Source organism: Lepus europaeus, chromosome 13 (assembly GCF_033115175.1).
Source record: "Lepus europaeus isolate LE1 chromosome 13, mLepTim1.pri, whole genome shotgun sequence".
NCBI lineage: Eukaryota > Metazoa > Chordata > Mammalia > Lagomorpha > Leporidae > Lepus > Lepus europaeus.
This window is the reverse complement of record NC_084839.1, coordinates 97233297-97248270: the sequence shown is the minus strand read 5'-3', so window position 1 is coordinate 97248270 and position 14974 is coordinate 97233297. Positions and strand designations below refer to the sequence as shown.

At 48.1% G+C, this 14974-nt stretch overlaps 1 protein-coding gene across 6 annotated transcripts in view; it reads right to left on the bottom strand.

Annotated features, from left to right (window-relative positions):
- LIMS1 (LIM zinc finger domain containing 1) overlaps nucleotides 1-14974 on the bottom strand; it is a 152122-nt gene that overhangs the window by 19965 nt on the left and 117183 nt on the right. For 4 of the 6 annotated variants that reach the window (XM_062210053.1, XM_062210055.1, XM_062210054.1 and 1 more), the window contains exon 2: nucleotides 4387-4546. In XM_062210053.1, coding sequence (XP_062066037.1) covers nucleotides 4387-4546 — 160 coding nt within the window. Of the gene's footprint in view, nucleotides 1-4386; nucleotides 4547-9360; nucleotides 9558-14974 lie in introns of those variants that run through there. The other 2 variants (XM_062210051.1, XM_062210056.1) reach the window with 1 other exon arrangement.

The following is a 14974-nucleotide window of genomic DNA, read 5'->3' as shown; positions in this document are numbered from 1 at the left end:
TAAAAAGTAAGTTCATTCAACAAAACCACATTGGCCTGAATAAACACATCAACTCTACATACTCTACATACTCATATCATACAGAAAAGACATCATAGCTTAAGAGTTCTACCCTCAAGTAGAATATCCTGTTTCCACCCAAGAATGCATTTCTTTCATCCACCTGCACTGCACAAAGGCATATGAAACTTTGGGCCATGTTCATGCTATGCACTGGCTATAGAGTGCTGAGATTTTGAAGCACAGCCAGTAAGTGCTTAAGTTAGGAAATGTCTTACTTAGTCCTAGTTAGTAAATCAGTAATGTGTATATGTATCATTGTGCTTATTAGGACCTGCTAGGCATCAAATATTGTAAAGAACGCAAGAGATAGCAAATTATTCTGTAAAGTCCCTGCCCCAGAGGTATTAAAAGTTAGATGGGAAGGCAAATGTATAAATAAACAGCTATAATGATTCAAATAAAAAAACGAAGTGCTGTATGGACTCAGAGGAGGCTGAGCTAAAGATACCACTAAAGATGTCTTACAATAACAAACACTTGGGTACATGATTCTTTTCATGATAGATGTTACAGAGCACAGGTATCAGTGAATATCTATCCTGTGTTCTTCAGTGGTGATGTCAACCTTTTAGGTTAACATTTTATTTTTATTTTTTAATTTGAGAGACAGAGCTCCAACTAGATTACTCTTTAAACTCCCATGAGAGGGGCTGGGTTAGAGGTGGAGTCCAGAGCCAGGAATTCAATGCAGGTTTCCCACATGGGTGGCAGGAACCCAATGACCTCAGCAGGAACCCACTGCCTCCCAAGTCCCATATTAGCAGGAAGCTGGAATCCAGAGCTGCAGCCAGGAACTGAAACAAGGCACTCTGATGTGGAATGTGGGCATCTTAACTGGTGCCTAAACAAGTTCACTTTTTTTTTTTAATTAGAGAGAGAGAGAGAGAGAGAGAGAGAGAAAGAATATCTTTCATCCGCTGGCTCATCCCCCAAATGGCTGCAACAGCCGGGGCTGGGCCAGGCCAAAGCCAGGAACCAGGAGTTTCTTCTGGGTCTGCCACATGGGTGCAGGGGCCCCAGGACTTGGGCCATCTTCCACTGCTTTCCCAGTCCATTAGCAGGGACCTGGATCAGAAGAGGCACAGCTAGGACTTGAACCAGCATCTGTGTGGGATGCTGGTGCTGCAGGCGGTGGCTTAACCTGCTACACCACAACGGTGGCCTCAGGTTCACTTTCAAAAATCACTGATGCTAAAACAGTGATCTTCCTCAGGACTCAAGAGAGCTGAAGCTGGGCAACAGCCCATGAGCAGCCCAGCTCTGGGTATGTATAACCTCTTCTGGACTAGCACCAGACAGACCGTGGAGGGTATTTATAGTTTAGACGTGGGGGAGGCAGGCCGGTGAGAACCAGCATGAGTCATGCCTTCCTCCGTTCTGCTCAAGGCTGCTGGCAAGCCCTCCCTCTGACTCCCTCTGTGGCCTTGTAGTTGATAGCACCCAAAGGCAGAACCAGGAGCTCGGGAGGCAGCCCTGTTCAGGAATGAGGGTAGCACCAGTGTCAGACAAAAAGACAATTCAGGAGAACTGGAGCTCTGGGTGCCCTCTGAGGGAATCAGGAAGAATGTTTGGACAACAGAGCCTGTCTTTCTCTGCATCCTCCTGTGTGGTTCCTTGGGACTCTCTTCTAGGCCTTAGCAGCAATAATATCTTACACTGAAAAAAAGAAAAAAATGGGCCGGCACCACGGCTCAATAGGCTAATCCTTCGCCTGCGGCGCCGGCACATCGGGTTCTAGTCCCGGTCGGGGTGCCGGATTCTGTCCCGGTTGTCCCTCTTCCAGTGCAGCTCTCTGCTGTGGCCCGGGAGTGCAGTGGAGGATGGCCCAAGTGCTTGGGCCCTGCACCCACATGGGAGACCAGGAGAAGCACCTGGCTCCTGGCTTCGGATCAGCGCAGTGTGCCGGCTGCAGCGTGCCGGCCGCAGCGGCCAATGGGGAGTGAACCAGCGGAAAAAGGAAGACCTTTGTCTCTGTCTCTCTCTCTCACGTTCACTCTGCCTGTCAAAAAAAAAAAGTAAGGGAAAGAGCCTGTACTGGACATTAGGGACCAAACCTGCTATGTTGTCGAGGGCAGTTCAACCTCTCTGGGCCACAGGAGAAAAAGAAAAAGGGATAAAGAGGGAGGCTATATGGCCCAAAACTTAGTGCTCCCTCCATAGCCCATGTCTGTGGCTCTCTGCCGTGTGCTCTGGGAGGCTGCAGTGTGTTCTCGTAACTTCACACAGCCTTGGCATCAGCTTTGAATACACGTGCACCTTTCTCACACCTGAACCAGGGCGCAGGCACCCTTGACAGTTCCCGGTTCCACACTTCACGTGGTCCCTCAACGTGGTCCATCCCAGTGTCTGCCTCTTGCACTTGCTCCCTTGTGACCTGTGGGCCAGCTGGACCCAGGGACTGTCAGCCATGCCTCAGTGCCCACCTCTCAGTCACAGCCCACCTCCTGGAACTCGCACCTGCTTGCTCTAAATGCACCAAATCAGACTCCTCCTGGGACGCCTGGTCTGCATACCAGCCCAGACCCAGTAAAGGTATCGGTCACAGGTCCCTGCTTCTCTCCCTGCCTGCGCAGCCTCTGAGAGATCCTAAATCAAAGCAGCCTGCCCCTCTGCATCAGCCCTGAGAAGCCTCTACTCCAAGAGCCTTTTGTCATGACTCTGGAAGCAGACGGAACCAGGAATGTCCTTTCCCTCCCCCTCACCCCTGCAGCCACTGCAGCCTCAGCCCAGGTCTCTGGCCCTGATAGGCTATTCACACCCCAGGAGCTCCTCCCCATCCTTCTGTTCCTGTAGTGGACACTGGGCTCCCCTGCTCCTGCCCCTCCCCACCACTGTAACTTGTCATTCCCATCCCTAAAGGCATCAGATTTGGGGGGAGAGGGGAGAAGAAGATGATTCCTACTGCCAGGAAGAACTCTGGAAGAAAAGAGAAAATGAGGTCTTCTTCCCAGTGCTGAGGATTTGTTGTAGGGAACACGCATGTCTGGGCCACAGCTGGAGGCCACAGAAACACGTGCCAGTGAACACGACTGCATTTCCTAACCCAGACTCTCACACTCTTTCCCACAGTTACATGACTGCATACGTGCCAGTTACACGTCTCAGGCACTCGGGAGGGATGACGCTGGGGGCTGGCCTGGACACTGCACTCTCACAGGGATTGTTTCTACGGGAAACACTGCCTGAGTGGCCAACAAAGACCTTATTCATCACCTTTCCCTCTCCCTCCGCAGGCATGCAGTGTAAAGATCCTCCAGGCAAAGGAAGAAGTCACACCAGAGCAGCCTCTGCTATAACCTAACTCTACTACATACAATCTAAGCAGAGATGCGGGCAGAGAATCAGATATGGAGGAGTAAGCTAGTAAAAAGAGTTACCTAATTCTTCCCACACACATAGCTGCATCACTCTCATCTTCACCTACATATAAGGCTGGCCTCCCTTGACCATCCCAAAAACAAAGAGGGCAAAAAGGATTTTGAAAAGAACACAAGACACAGAGAATAACTAAACACAGGTGGTGTTCTCCAAAATACTTGTTTCTAAACAACATGTTCTAAACAAGATTTATTTTCTAAATAAACACATGGGGGTTGGCATTATGGCACAGAGCTTTAAGCTGTTGCCTACAATGCCAGCTTCCCATGTGAGCACCGGTTCGATTCTCAGCTGCTCCACTTCTGATCCAAATTCCTGCCAATGCACCTGGGAAAGCAGTGGAGGGTGGCCCAAGTGCTTAGGTCTCTGCATCAGCACGGGAGACCTGGATGGAGTTCCAGGCTCCTGGTTTTGGCCTGGCTCAACTCTGGCTAGTGCAGCCATTTGAGGAATGAACCAGGGGATGGAAAATCTCTCTCTTCTTTCTCTGTCACTCTGCCTTTCAAGTAAATAAAATAAATCTTCAAAAAATAAAAAAGATAAGAAACACACGGAAGCTCTTACTCATGGCTGGGCAGTCACAGAACAGGATATATGCTTTTAACTTTAGAGAGATAGAAAGACAGGGCCAGGAATCGGCAAGGGGTAAGCACAGCGGAACCTAAGTGGAGAAGCCCAAAGAACTTCAGCTGAAGATTCTGAATTTGGACCTCATGGGCTTAGACGGGCTCTGAAGCAGGAAGATGAATTGCATGATACAAATGGTGGGGTTTGTAAGGGCATCCCAGCCAGGCCATGGCCCACAAGTTCCATCACTGTCTGACAGGCACCAAAGACCTGGCGTGTTATGTGGCACTTCAATACAATGTTCAACAGCAAAAGAGCATGAGAAAAAAGGAGGGCGCTAGTCTACAAGTCCTGCTGCTGCCGCCCAGTGTGACCTACCTCATAGAACAGCCCCTCCGGGAACTGCTGGAAACACTGCGCGCACACGAAGCACTGCTCGTGGTACAGCTCGCCGTTACTGTTCACGATCTTCTCGGCAGGTGCAAAGCCCCCCTTGCAGCGCTCACAAGTGGCGCTGGCCAGGGCATTGGCCATGTTGCTGTAACACACAAAGCACAGCAAATCACAGACTGTCAGCCTTTCTTAGACTTCACAACTTGAAGAACTGAAGAGAAAATCTGATAACTGTCCAGGCTCTTCACCCGAGCATCTCAGGTTCTGAAAGAGCCTCCTGCTTTGATTCTGGTTGTCTCTTCACAAGTTGTCTTCAAGGAACTTGCCTTTCCAGCTTGACAAAGAGCTTAATTAAAAACATCCCCAAGTTGGGACAAGTGTTTGGCACAGTGGGTAAAATGCTGCTCAGGACACCTGTATCTCATATCAGTGTGCCCGGGGTTCAAGTCCCAGCTCTGCTCCCAATTCCACCGTCGTGCAACTGGGAGGCAGTAGGTGATGGCTTAAGTGGTTGGGTCCCTACCACCCACATAGGCGATCTGGGCTCCTGGCTTCAGCCTGGCCCAGTCCCTCCTATCTGTTGCAGGAATTTGAATGTAGTTAACTGGGGAGAGTGTGCGCGCGCTCTCTCTCTCTCACTCTCTCTCTCTCACTCTCTCTCTCTCAAATAACAGATAAAAAATAAAAATGCAATATCCACAAGTCAACACCTCAACGCCAGTTTCTTTACCTTCTGACAACAGAACCCAAGCTGCATATCCATTGTACACCATGCCACTACGCCCTGTCGAAAGCACCTGCTTAAGGAACCCTTAAAACCAGCCAGGATGCCCCAAACCCATTAACTTTCAGGGAAGACAAATGTGAAATCTTAAAATCACAGAATTTTACATTACACTGATGGCCAGAGGCTCACTGAGGCGTTTAATGTTAAGTCCAACATTAAAAAGCTAATCAATTAATGGAAGGCACAGGGCTAGAATCCAGGTTCTCCCCCTCATAAAATCAGAATCCCAATCAACACAGATTACATTTACGTGAAACATTTGAGAGGCTGTGATAGGGACACCATCACATTTTATAGGTCAGGAAAATGAAACCAGGTAGTCCAGTAACTACTGCTGAGTCAAGTAGCTTGGGTAACTCCCTCATCAGTAATCCCACTACATCTTTTTTTTTTTTTTTTTTTTATCTATTTAAAGATTTATTTATTTTATTTGGCAGAGTTACAGAGGGAGGAAGAGGGAGAGAGAGACAGAGACAGACAGAAACACAGACTTTCCATTTGCTGGTTCACTCCCCAAATGGCTACATCAGCCAGATGCTGGGCCAGACCGAAACCAGGAGCCAGGAGCTTCCTCCAGGTCTCCCACGTGGGTGCAGGGGCCCAAGCACTGGGCCATCCTCCACTGCCTCCCAGGCACATTAACAGGGAGCTGGATCAGAAGTGGAGCAGCCAGGATTTGAACCAGCACTCATATGGGATGCTGGTGTTGCAGGCCAGGCAGCAGCTTAACCTGCTATGCCGCAGCGATGCCCCCTCCCTACTACATCTTAAAACACAGAGGAATTGTGTAAATGATCCCAAATTCCCTCTAACCATTGTTCAGTTTGGAAGCAGAAAAGCAACAGAGCTTCAACAGACTTGTAATTAGGTAAGGATCTCACATAAAAAAGTTTCAGAAACGGAGAAAGTGCCTTGTGATGAGCACTCACTGGCCAAGCTGCCCTGTGGAGTTTGCAAAGTGTTCCCTGTAGACGCCTACTTGGAGCATAAGCTCTACCTGCCAGTCAGGTGCCCTGGGGTGGTCTGCAACCTTCTAATGTTTAATCAACTCAGCATGCTCCTGAGTCTTCACTGTCAGCCCTTTAGGTTGATGGGACGCAGAGTGTCCATTTCACAGACCATTAGCTGCCTCCCCCCAGTTAGTTCCCAAGGGAAAAGTGGCCTCACCCACCCGGCCTCACCTCCAACTACTGGAGTTCCAGGGGAAGACAACTTTGTATTCTACTGACTTCCCACATATAGGTAATCCTATTTTGTAGCTCCAGTAACTCCATGCTGAAACACTACAACCTCATACCAAGCAAAACTCAATTTTATTTAACAGGCTTGAATATAGAATTAAAATGTCATCAGAAAAAACAAAGAAAGAGAGGCGGCCTCACTGCTTGGCAAACCTGGCCTAAGTCTCATATTAAAATTTTTCCTTTGCCATTTTTTAAAAATATTTATTTATTTTTTACTTGAAAGTCAGAGTTACACAGAGAGATAAGGAGAGGCAGAGAGAGGTCTTCCATCCGATGATTCTTCCCCCAATTGGCTGCAATGGCCGGAGCTGCGCCGATCTGAGGCCAGGAGCCAGGAGCTCCTTCCGGGTCTCCCACGCGGGTGCAGGGGCCCAAGGACTTGGGCCATCTTCTACTGCCATCCCAGGCCATAGCAGAGAGCTGGATTGGAAGTGGAGCAGCCGGGACTAGAACCATATGGGATGCCAGTGCTTCAAGGCAGGGTGTTGACCCACTGTGCCACAGCGCTGGACCCCTACATTGTCATTTAAAATTGACTGTGGATTGGGCAAAATATTTATAAAATTCCCTTTGCACCAGCTTTGTTGTAATACAGATGAACTGTGGCTGTTTTAGAAAGCCCTGAGCCTCTCCCTTGAAGAGAAGCATGGTGAACCCCATCCCTTCCTGGTTAATTCTCAGTGCTATTTAGGGGATGCAAAATAACAAAAGTTACAGCAAACCACTCTGGAAATCAGAATATGCTACACAGCATTACCATGAATTCTGAACCCTCTCAAAAGATTCACCAAACCCCAGTGATCTTAATGAAATTCCAAAAAGTTAGAAAAGGACATTCTAGGGCCCAGCTCTGTGGCTCAGCGAGATAACCCACCACCCGTGGCACTGGCATCCCATATGGGCGGCAGTGCTGAGGGCCGGGTGCTCCACTTCCGACCCAGCTCCGTGCTAATGTGCCTGGGAAAGCAGGGGAGGATGGACCAACCGCTTGGGCCCCTGCACCACGTGGAAGACCCGGAGAATGCTCCTGGTCTTGACTTTGGCCTGGCCAGCCCTGGCTGTTGCGGCCATTTGGGGAATGAATCAGCAGATGGACAGTGTGTGTGTGTGTGTGTGCCTCTCCCTCTCTCTTTGTAACTCTGCCTTTCAAATAAATAAAAACCTAAAAAAAATAAACTTCCCTGAAAAAAAGAATGACACTCTAGCACAACCTGGTTCCCTACCACCTGTATCCCACGGTCACAAGGTAGTGAAGTCACCATGACCGTTTTAGGGGTCTTCTCCAATTACATCTCTGCGGAAACTGTATTTTCTTTATATCAGCAGGGAGCTGGATGGGAAGCGGAGTAGCCGGGACTCAAACTGGCACCCATGGATGTTAGCATTGCAGGCAGCAGCTTAACCTGCTATCCCACAATGCCAGTGTTTTGGAAAACAGTATTTTGAATAAAAATATCAATATTACCATGAGTTTGTTATTTTTAAATAAGTAAATATTTTCCTCAGTGCAAATTTCTCAGACAGTAAATATTAAACAAAAGTTCTTTGGAAACCTCATTAATTTTTAAGAGTATAAAGAGATCCCTGGATCAAAATGTTTGAGTATCACTTATCTGTTTATACCCATTATACTATAGATGGTTTATATGCAAGTTCAAATACTCAGATAGAATTAGGAAATAGGTAGACACATTATAAGAACAAGCACATAGCGTATTTCCCATACACAGGAAAAAGAAACAAGTTTGTCTTTTTAAGGAGTCTTCAATAACAAGCACCATCCCACTGAACTGCTTAGGTTTGCTGTCGCCACCTGAACTTGACTCTCTGCAGCACGATACTTTTTATAAGTGTTTCTTTACTTTACATTTAACATGACATATGACTGAAGTTACTTTTCAAAAGTTATGAGTGATCATTGTAGCTCTCATTAGATTAGCCATAACTGATAATTTTCCCGAAAAAGACTTCCACTAAAAAGTGTTGATGACATGGAAGGTGTGTGTGTGTGTGTATATGTGTGAGAGAGAGAGAGAGACAGTGAGAGAGAGAGCGAGAGAGAGCGAGAGCGCCTCTGCCACAGCCTGTCATGATGGACTAAGCTGAGCTACTTCCACAGACCCATCTCACACAGCAGTCTCACACCATCTAGCTTTCCATTATTCAAGTGCCTCATTTATCATTGGATGGGGAACAAATGTTCTGGTCTTAATATGCAATAACAAATACATCCAAAAATGACCTTGAGAATTCACCAAGCCCTTAAATGTACTGGTCACGATCTTACAATTCCCCAGCTGCTCTCAAACAGAGCTCCATGAGCTAAATGACATCTGTTAAACGCTGCGACATAAGTGATCCCAGTAATAGGGAATCGGCTCAGTTAAATTCTCTTAACTCTTACCGGACAAACTGGGGATCGGCAATGATTCCAAGCTGACAACTTTGAATGAGGTCAATAATCTTAAGAAACCCAGTTAGCCTACTTAAAACTGCTGACTGTTAAACTTAATAAAAAAATATGTATCAACAGTCAGTACTTCAATTTTTACTGCTCAACCTGCTCCTTATCTTTGGGAAGTTTTAGAGTGTAATGTTTTTCTGTTATAAACCCACTGATGATAAAAATTCTAACCACCCGTTCTGGACAGCATCATGAAGCTGCACTGTTATCAGGAACCCACTGAAGACAAAGACTCTCACCATGGAGGTACACTCTCCTTCCCATCTGCATGCCATCCAGTGACAGCGACAAGGCAACCTGACTGCCTCCCTGGCACATGCTGCATTGTGAGCTGCCCTCAGAGCCCTCAGATCACCAAGGAAAAGCCCCAGAGAAAGCCCAGAACACAGAAAGGCGCACAGCAGGTCAGAAGGCCTGAGGAGTCAGAGAGCCCGGGACACCAGGTCCAGAGGAAAGACACTCACAATTTCGCATAAAAGTCACAGAACTCCTTGTAGACTTTTATGTCACTGTGCCTGCGCTGCAGTCTGGACACAGCCCTCTCATCTTCACTCCCATTAGCCTCATGGACGCTGTTCAGGACTGTCTGGGACAGCTCTTCATTCTCTGGGATAGCGCAGGGGCGCACTTGGCCTGGGAAAGCCATTGTGGATGTTGCTGAGAGCTCCCCGCACAGGGACTGGTGCGACAGGACGCGGCAGGGGAAACAATATCCAGGCCTCCCCGCCTCCCCGCCAGGGTCACTCCCCCTGTTCCCACGCATGTCAGCCCAGCTGCCAGAGTTGCAGCTGACACTCCACGGGAAGGGCTCAGCAGCACAACACTTGGTCGGCACACCAGCCTGCATTTTGTGAGGCCTTCCGGAAGTTCTAGGGGCACAGTGGTGTTCAGAGCAGCCTTGCTGGTGAACTGCAACCATAAAGAATGCCACAGGAAGAGAGGACTTAACACTCACAGTGCCTTGGGCAGGCACCTGGCTTCACCCCCACCAACCAGCACTGTGCTCTCAGCTTTGGTGGGCATACGAATCTTTGGCCAGCTTGTCAAACACCCCCGACAAGCCCTTCGAGAGGCTGCTGTTGCCAGACACTGGTAAGGAACATCGGGAGCCTCCCTGACTGGGGCACCCTGGACCTCAGGGCATGATGGCCAGCTATGCCATGGCTACCTTCCCCCAGGACTCCAGAAGCCTGCTGCGAACAGCTGTGTTTGACTTCTATCACCTTCGCCCTTGGCACAGAGCAAGAGTTCAACATTCAGTGAATGCATGCAGGCAGAAATAGGAAAGTGCTAGAATTTAATCGTAACTCTTTTTCCAATCTGACCCCAGCTAACCCCATAACTCAGGGCTAACATTTCGTGATCTTTGTCACAACTAAAGACATTCCATGCTTTGCCATTCTTGTTGTAGTTAGTCCATACTACCAGGTTCTCTTGGGTGCTTATCAGTAACGACAGTGACCATGATGAGGTCCCAGGGCCCACAGAACCTCTCTCAGGGCTCAGTCCTCGCAGCACAGGGTGCCATCCAACAATTACAGAGGCCAAGGGCAACTTGTGACATCATGATATATGTTGATTTTGTAGCAAGGTTCCTCGCTCATGGCATAGCTCCTGCCGAGGGCAGGCCCTGTAACACACGGAGGCACAATGAGGGTGGAAGCTCTATGCCCTTCCCCAAGTCTCTTCCACCTAGCTGCTCCTGGCCCTTCAGGGGATACCACAGGAAGGGGAAGTATTAGGAGACCTTTCTTTTTTCTGGTTGCCTCTATTTGCAGCTGGGAATATGTTAATGAGGGTGCATGCCATACAGTACCCTAAATAGAACTTGTAAACTTTTTAAAAAATTTATTTATTTATTTGAAAGGCAGAGATAGAAAGAGAGGGAGGAAGAGACAGAGAGAAGGATCTTCCACCTGCTGGTTCACTCTCCAAATGGCTGCAATGACCAGGGCTTGGCCAGGCAGAAGTCAGGAGCCAAGAGCCAGGAGCTTCTTCTGGGTCTCCCATGTGAGTGCAGGGTCCAAGGACTTAGGCCATCCTCCACTGCCTTCCCAAGCACATTAGCGGGGAGCTGGATGTGAAATGGAGCAGCCAGGACTGGAACTAGTGCCCATAAGGGGTAACAGTGTGGCAGGTGGCAGCCTTAGCCACTACACCACAGAGCTGGCCCAAAAATTCCAAAACATTAGGCACCTCAATATGAGTTGGTTTTATGATCAAAGGTATCATATATTATGAAAATATCTTTAAAATATTTAATCAATCAGTTTAAGAGTATTGAAGACATATTTGCACTGTTTCCAAATGCCAGAACTAATTCTTTCCTCTTTTCTTTCTGCCAGACAGAAAAGGGGGCTGAGGTTCTGAAGGAAGAAAAAATGGGCATGAAGGACTTACAGATCTCCTGTCACACATCCACTTCCCATCGGCCTCTTCTTAGGAACTAAAGCCCCAATCAGTTATTCTCAGCATAAATACTGAAGCACAAATATTTCTCTGCAACTTACACATGCTAGGAGTGCTGATACAAAGTCTTTTTCTGCCTTTCAAATAAAGTGAAAATATGTAAATAAGATTTAATTAATTGCTAATATTATTCCATTGTTTATTTTTGAAAAAAGATTTAATTAGAGATCTTTCACCCGCTGGTTCACTCTCCAAATGGCCACAATGGCCAAGGCTGGTCCAGGATGAAGCCAGGTGCTGGGAACTCCATCTGGGTCTCCCATGTGGGTGGCGGGGGCCCAAGTACTTGAGCCATCATCTGCTGCTTTCCTAGGAACATTAGCAGGGAGCTGGATTGGAGGTGGAGCAGCTGGGATTCGAACCAGCGCTCTGACATGCGATGCTACATAGCAAACAGTGGACCAACCTGCTATACACAATACTGGCCCATTTACTTTTTTTTTTCCCCCCTGGAAAACCTTTTATCTAAGGTATACAAACTCCATTTACTTTTACTTTTTTTTTTTGACAGGCAGAGTGGACAGTGAGAGAGAGAGACAGAGAGAAAGGTCTTCCTTTGCTGTTGGTTCACCCTCCAATGGCCGCCGCAGCCGGCGCACCGCGCTGATCCAAAGCCAGGAGCCAGGTGCTTCTCCTGGTCTCCCATGGGGTGCAGGGCCCAAGGACTTGGGCCATCCTCCACTGCACTCCTGGGCCACAGCAGAGAGCTGGCCTGGAAGAGGGGCAACCGGGACAGAATCCGGCGCCCTGACCAGGACTAGAACCTGGTGCGCCGGCGCCGCAGGCAGAGGATTAGCCTATTGAGCCACGGCGCTGGCAAACTCCATTTATTTTTTAAAAAATATTTATTTTAAAGGCAGAGTCACAGAGAAGAGAAGCAGAGAGAGAGAGAGAGAGAGAGAGATCCCTTCCATCCACTGGTCTCCCCAAATGGCTATAACAGCCAGGTCTTTGCCAAGCTGAAGCCAAGAGCCAGGAATTCCACTCTTGTCTTCCATAGGGGTGGCAGGGGCCCCAGCTCTTGGACCATCTGCCACTGTCTTCCCAGGAGAACTAGCAGGAAGCTGGATCACAAGCCAAACAGCTGGGACTTGAACTAGCACTATGATATGGGATGCTGGCATCGCAAGTGGCAGTTTGACCTACTGAGCTACAATGATGGCCCTGTATACTTTATTTATTTTAATTTAAGAAGGAGAGGGAGGCAGGGAGGCAGGGAGGCAGGGAGGGAAGGAGAGAGGGAAGGAGAGGGAGGGAGGGAGGGAGGGAGAGAGAGAGAGAGGGAGAGAGAGAGGGAGAGAGAGAGGGAGAGAGAGAGGGAGAGGGAGAGGGAGAGGGAGAGGGAGAGGGAGAGGGAGAGGGAGAGGGAGAGAAACACTCCCATCTTCCCATCTGCTGGTTCACTCCCCAAATGCCCACAATGCAAGAGCTAGAAACTCAATTCAGGTCTCCCATGTGTGTGGCAGGAGGCAGGGACTCTGATAAGGGACACAGCATCTTAACCAGTGTGTTGAACACTAGGCTGAACTTCTGCCCCTCCCTGTGTACTTTACATCATGCCTGAACATATGAGCCTCTGCTTATGAGCTCCTAATGTCACAGACCCAAAGGGGACCCAAGAAGTACCTGGCCTGCCATCTTAGTAGACAATATGACATATCTGCTGAGTGGATAAGCAAGTGAACACAGCTGGCCTTGGTATCCAAGAGCTATCCAACAAAAGTCAAAATCTGCATTGTAGTAGGCAGTGTGAAGCAGTCCAGGCATGATTTAGAGAACACGGGAGGATGTGAGGAAGTGCATCGGTTATATGGGAATTCTACATCATTTATGTAACGTAAGGGATACAGCACCCGCGGAGTTTGCAGCCTAAGGAGTACACAGTGCAGCTGGACGCTCAATTACCTAGATAACAATGTAGGTACACATGGCCTTTGCTACAGGCAGGCATCTGATGGTGCAGATTTCCACATCAACTCCTAGTGATGAGTGAACAAGGTTGTTTGTATGTCCCAGTGCCCTGAACGAGGATTAGTGACCATGTGGCCGCTGAAAGATTAGGTGACGCTAATCTCCCAAAACACTAAGCAGGCAGTCACCTCTGTTGTTTAGTTACTACAGAGCAGAGCTTAAAAAAAAAGGGTCCTGTGTGTTAATGTTTGCTCATTTTCCAAGAGGACAGGGGAATCATTTGAGGCCAAATAAACACCACTGCTTAAGTTATAATGCAGGCATTCTGTTACATTTTGGCCTTAAAATGTCACTCTAAAAAATGGAAACAATTCTTCTGGACTGTGGTTATAACCTTGAAAAAAATAGTTACCAGAACTCCCTAGATGGGAACTGCTGGCGCCACTCCAGTGGCATCAAAACAGCCGTAAAGCAAGGTGGGAAGCTGTTTAATGAAAGCACCAACAAGTCAGTTTTGTCTGAATACCAAGCCTATGAGGTGCCTTCTGCTGAAGACCCGGGGTTGCTTGCAGCCCTCAATTCCTTAAGGGTTTTCCCAAGAGGTTCTAACATCTAATTAAGCCCCTTCGTCCTGATAGCTACAGCACAGGGGGCCCTGGCTGAGTGTGCCTGCAACTGCGTCACGGGTATGCTGTCAAGTGTGCTCACGCCAGGGCCCCCTGTGAAGGCGGAAGAGCATCAGACGCCACCAGTCTGCCAACTCCAAGATTTCAGCCAAACACACAGAGATAAATAACTACACCGACACCACACACACGGCAGCTATTTCCAAGAGCACAAACAGCTGAAGTATGGACAGAATCATGAGCACAGCCGCCAAAACGAACACGTAGTTTAATAGCTGGTGTTTTTAAATTAAAATTCTCTCAAAAAGAATGACTGAATTACTTGCATGACTATCTAGTATTTCATCTAAGGGTTTACAAAGCCAAACTGGGGGCCGGTGCTGTGCCATAGCAGGTTAAGCCACCATCTGCAGTGCAGGCATCCAACAACAGCTACGGGTTCAAGTCCCGGCTGCTCCACTTCAGATCCAGCTTCCCGCTAATGCACCTGGGAAAGCAGCAGAAGATGGCCTAAGTGCTTGGGCCCCTGCACCCACGGGAGATCCAGATGAAGCTCCTGGCTCCTGGCTCTGGCCTGGCCCAGCCCTGGCTGTTGCGATCATTAGGGGAGTGAACTGGCAGATGGATGATCTCTCTCTCTCTCTCTAATTCTGATGTTCAAATTAAATAAATAAATCTTACAGACAAAAATAAAGCCAAACTGGATATTTTGAACCAATTGCCTTAAAACATGGGATTGATATGTAAGAAAAAGGGGAGTGCTTTGCTCCCTTCCACAAACAGATCTGCACAAGTGATGGCTAAGGCAAGCACGAGGCATTAACAAATACAGTAAACATCTTCAACCGCAATCAAAGGCTTCCACATATACAGGGATTTCCAAATTGTTGAGGTGGCCTGGTTAAAAAGGACTTATGGCAAAATGGACTGCTTTCACTGCGACTCTCCGTCGCACTCAAATGGAAAATTTAATCTGATTTCCCCCAGACTACTAAAAACAAAACAACTGTGCCATGCAAGTAAAGATAATGGAGCTGGAAAGTTCCTTCCCACTTCCCGACTTCCAGGACAA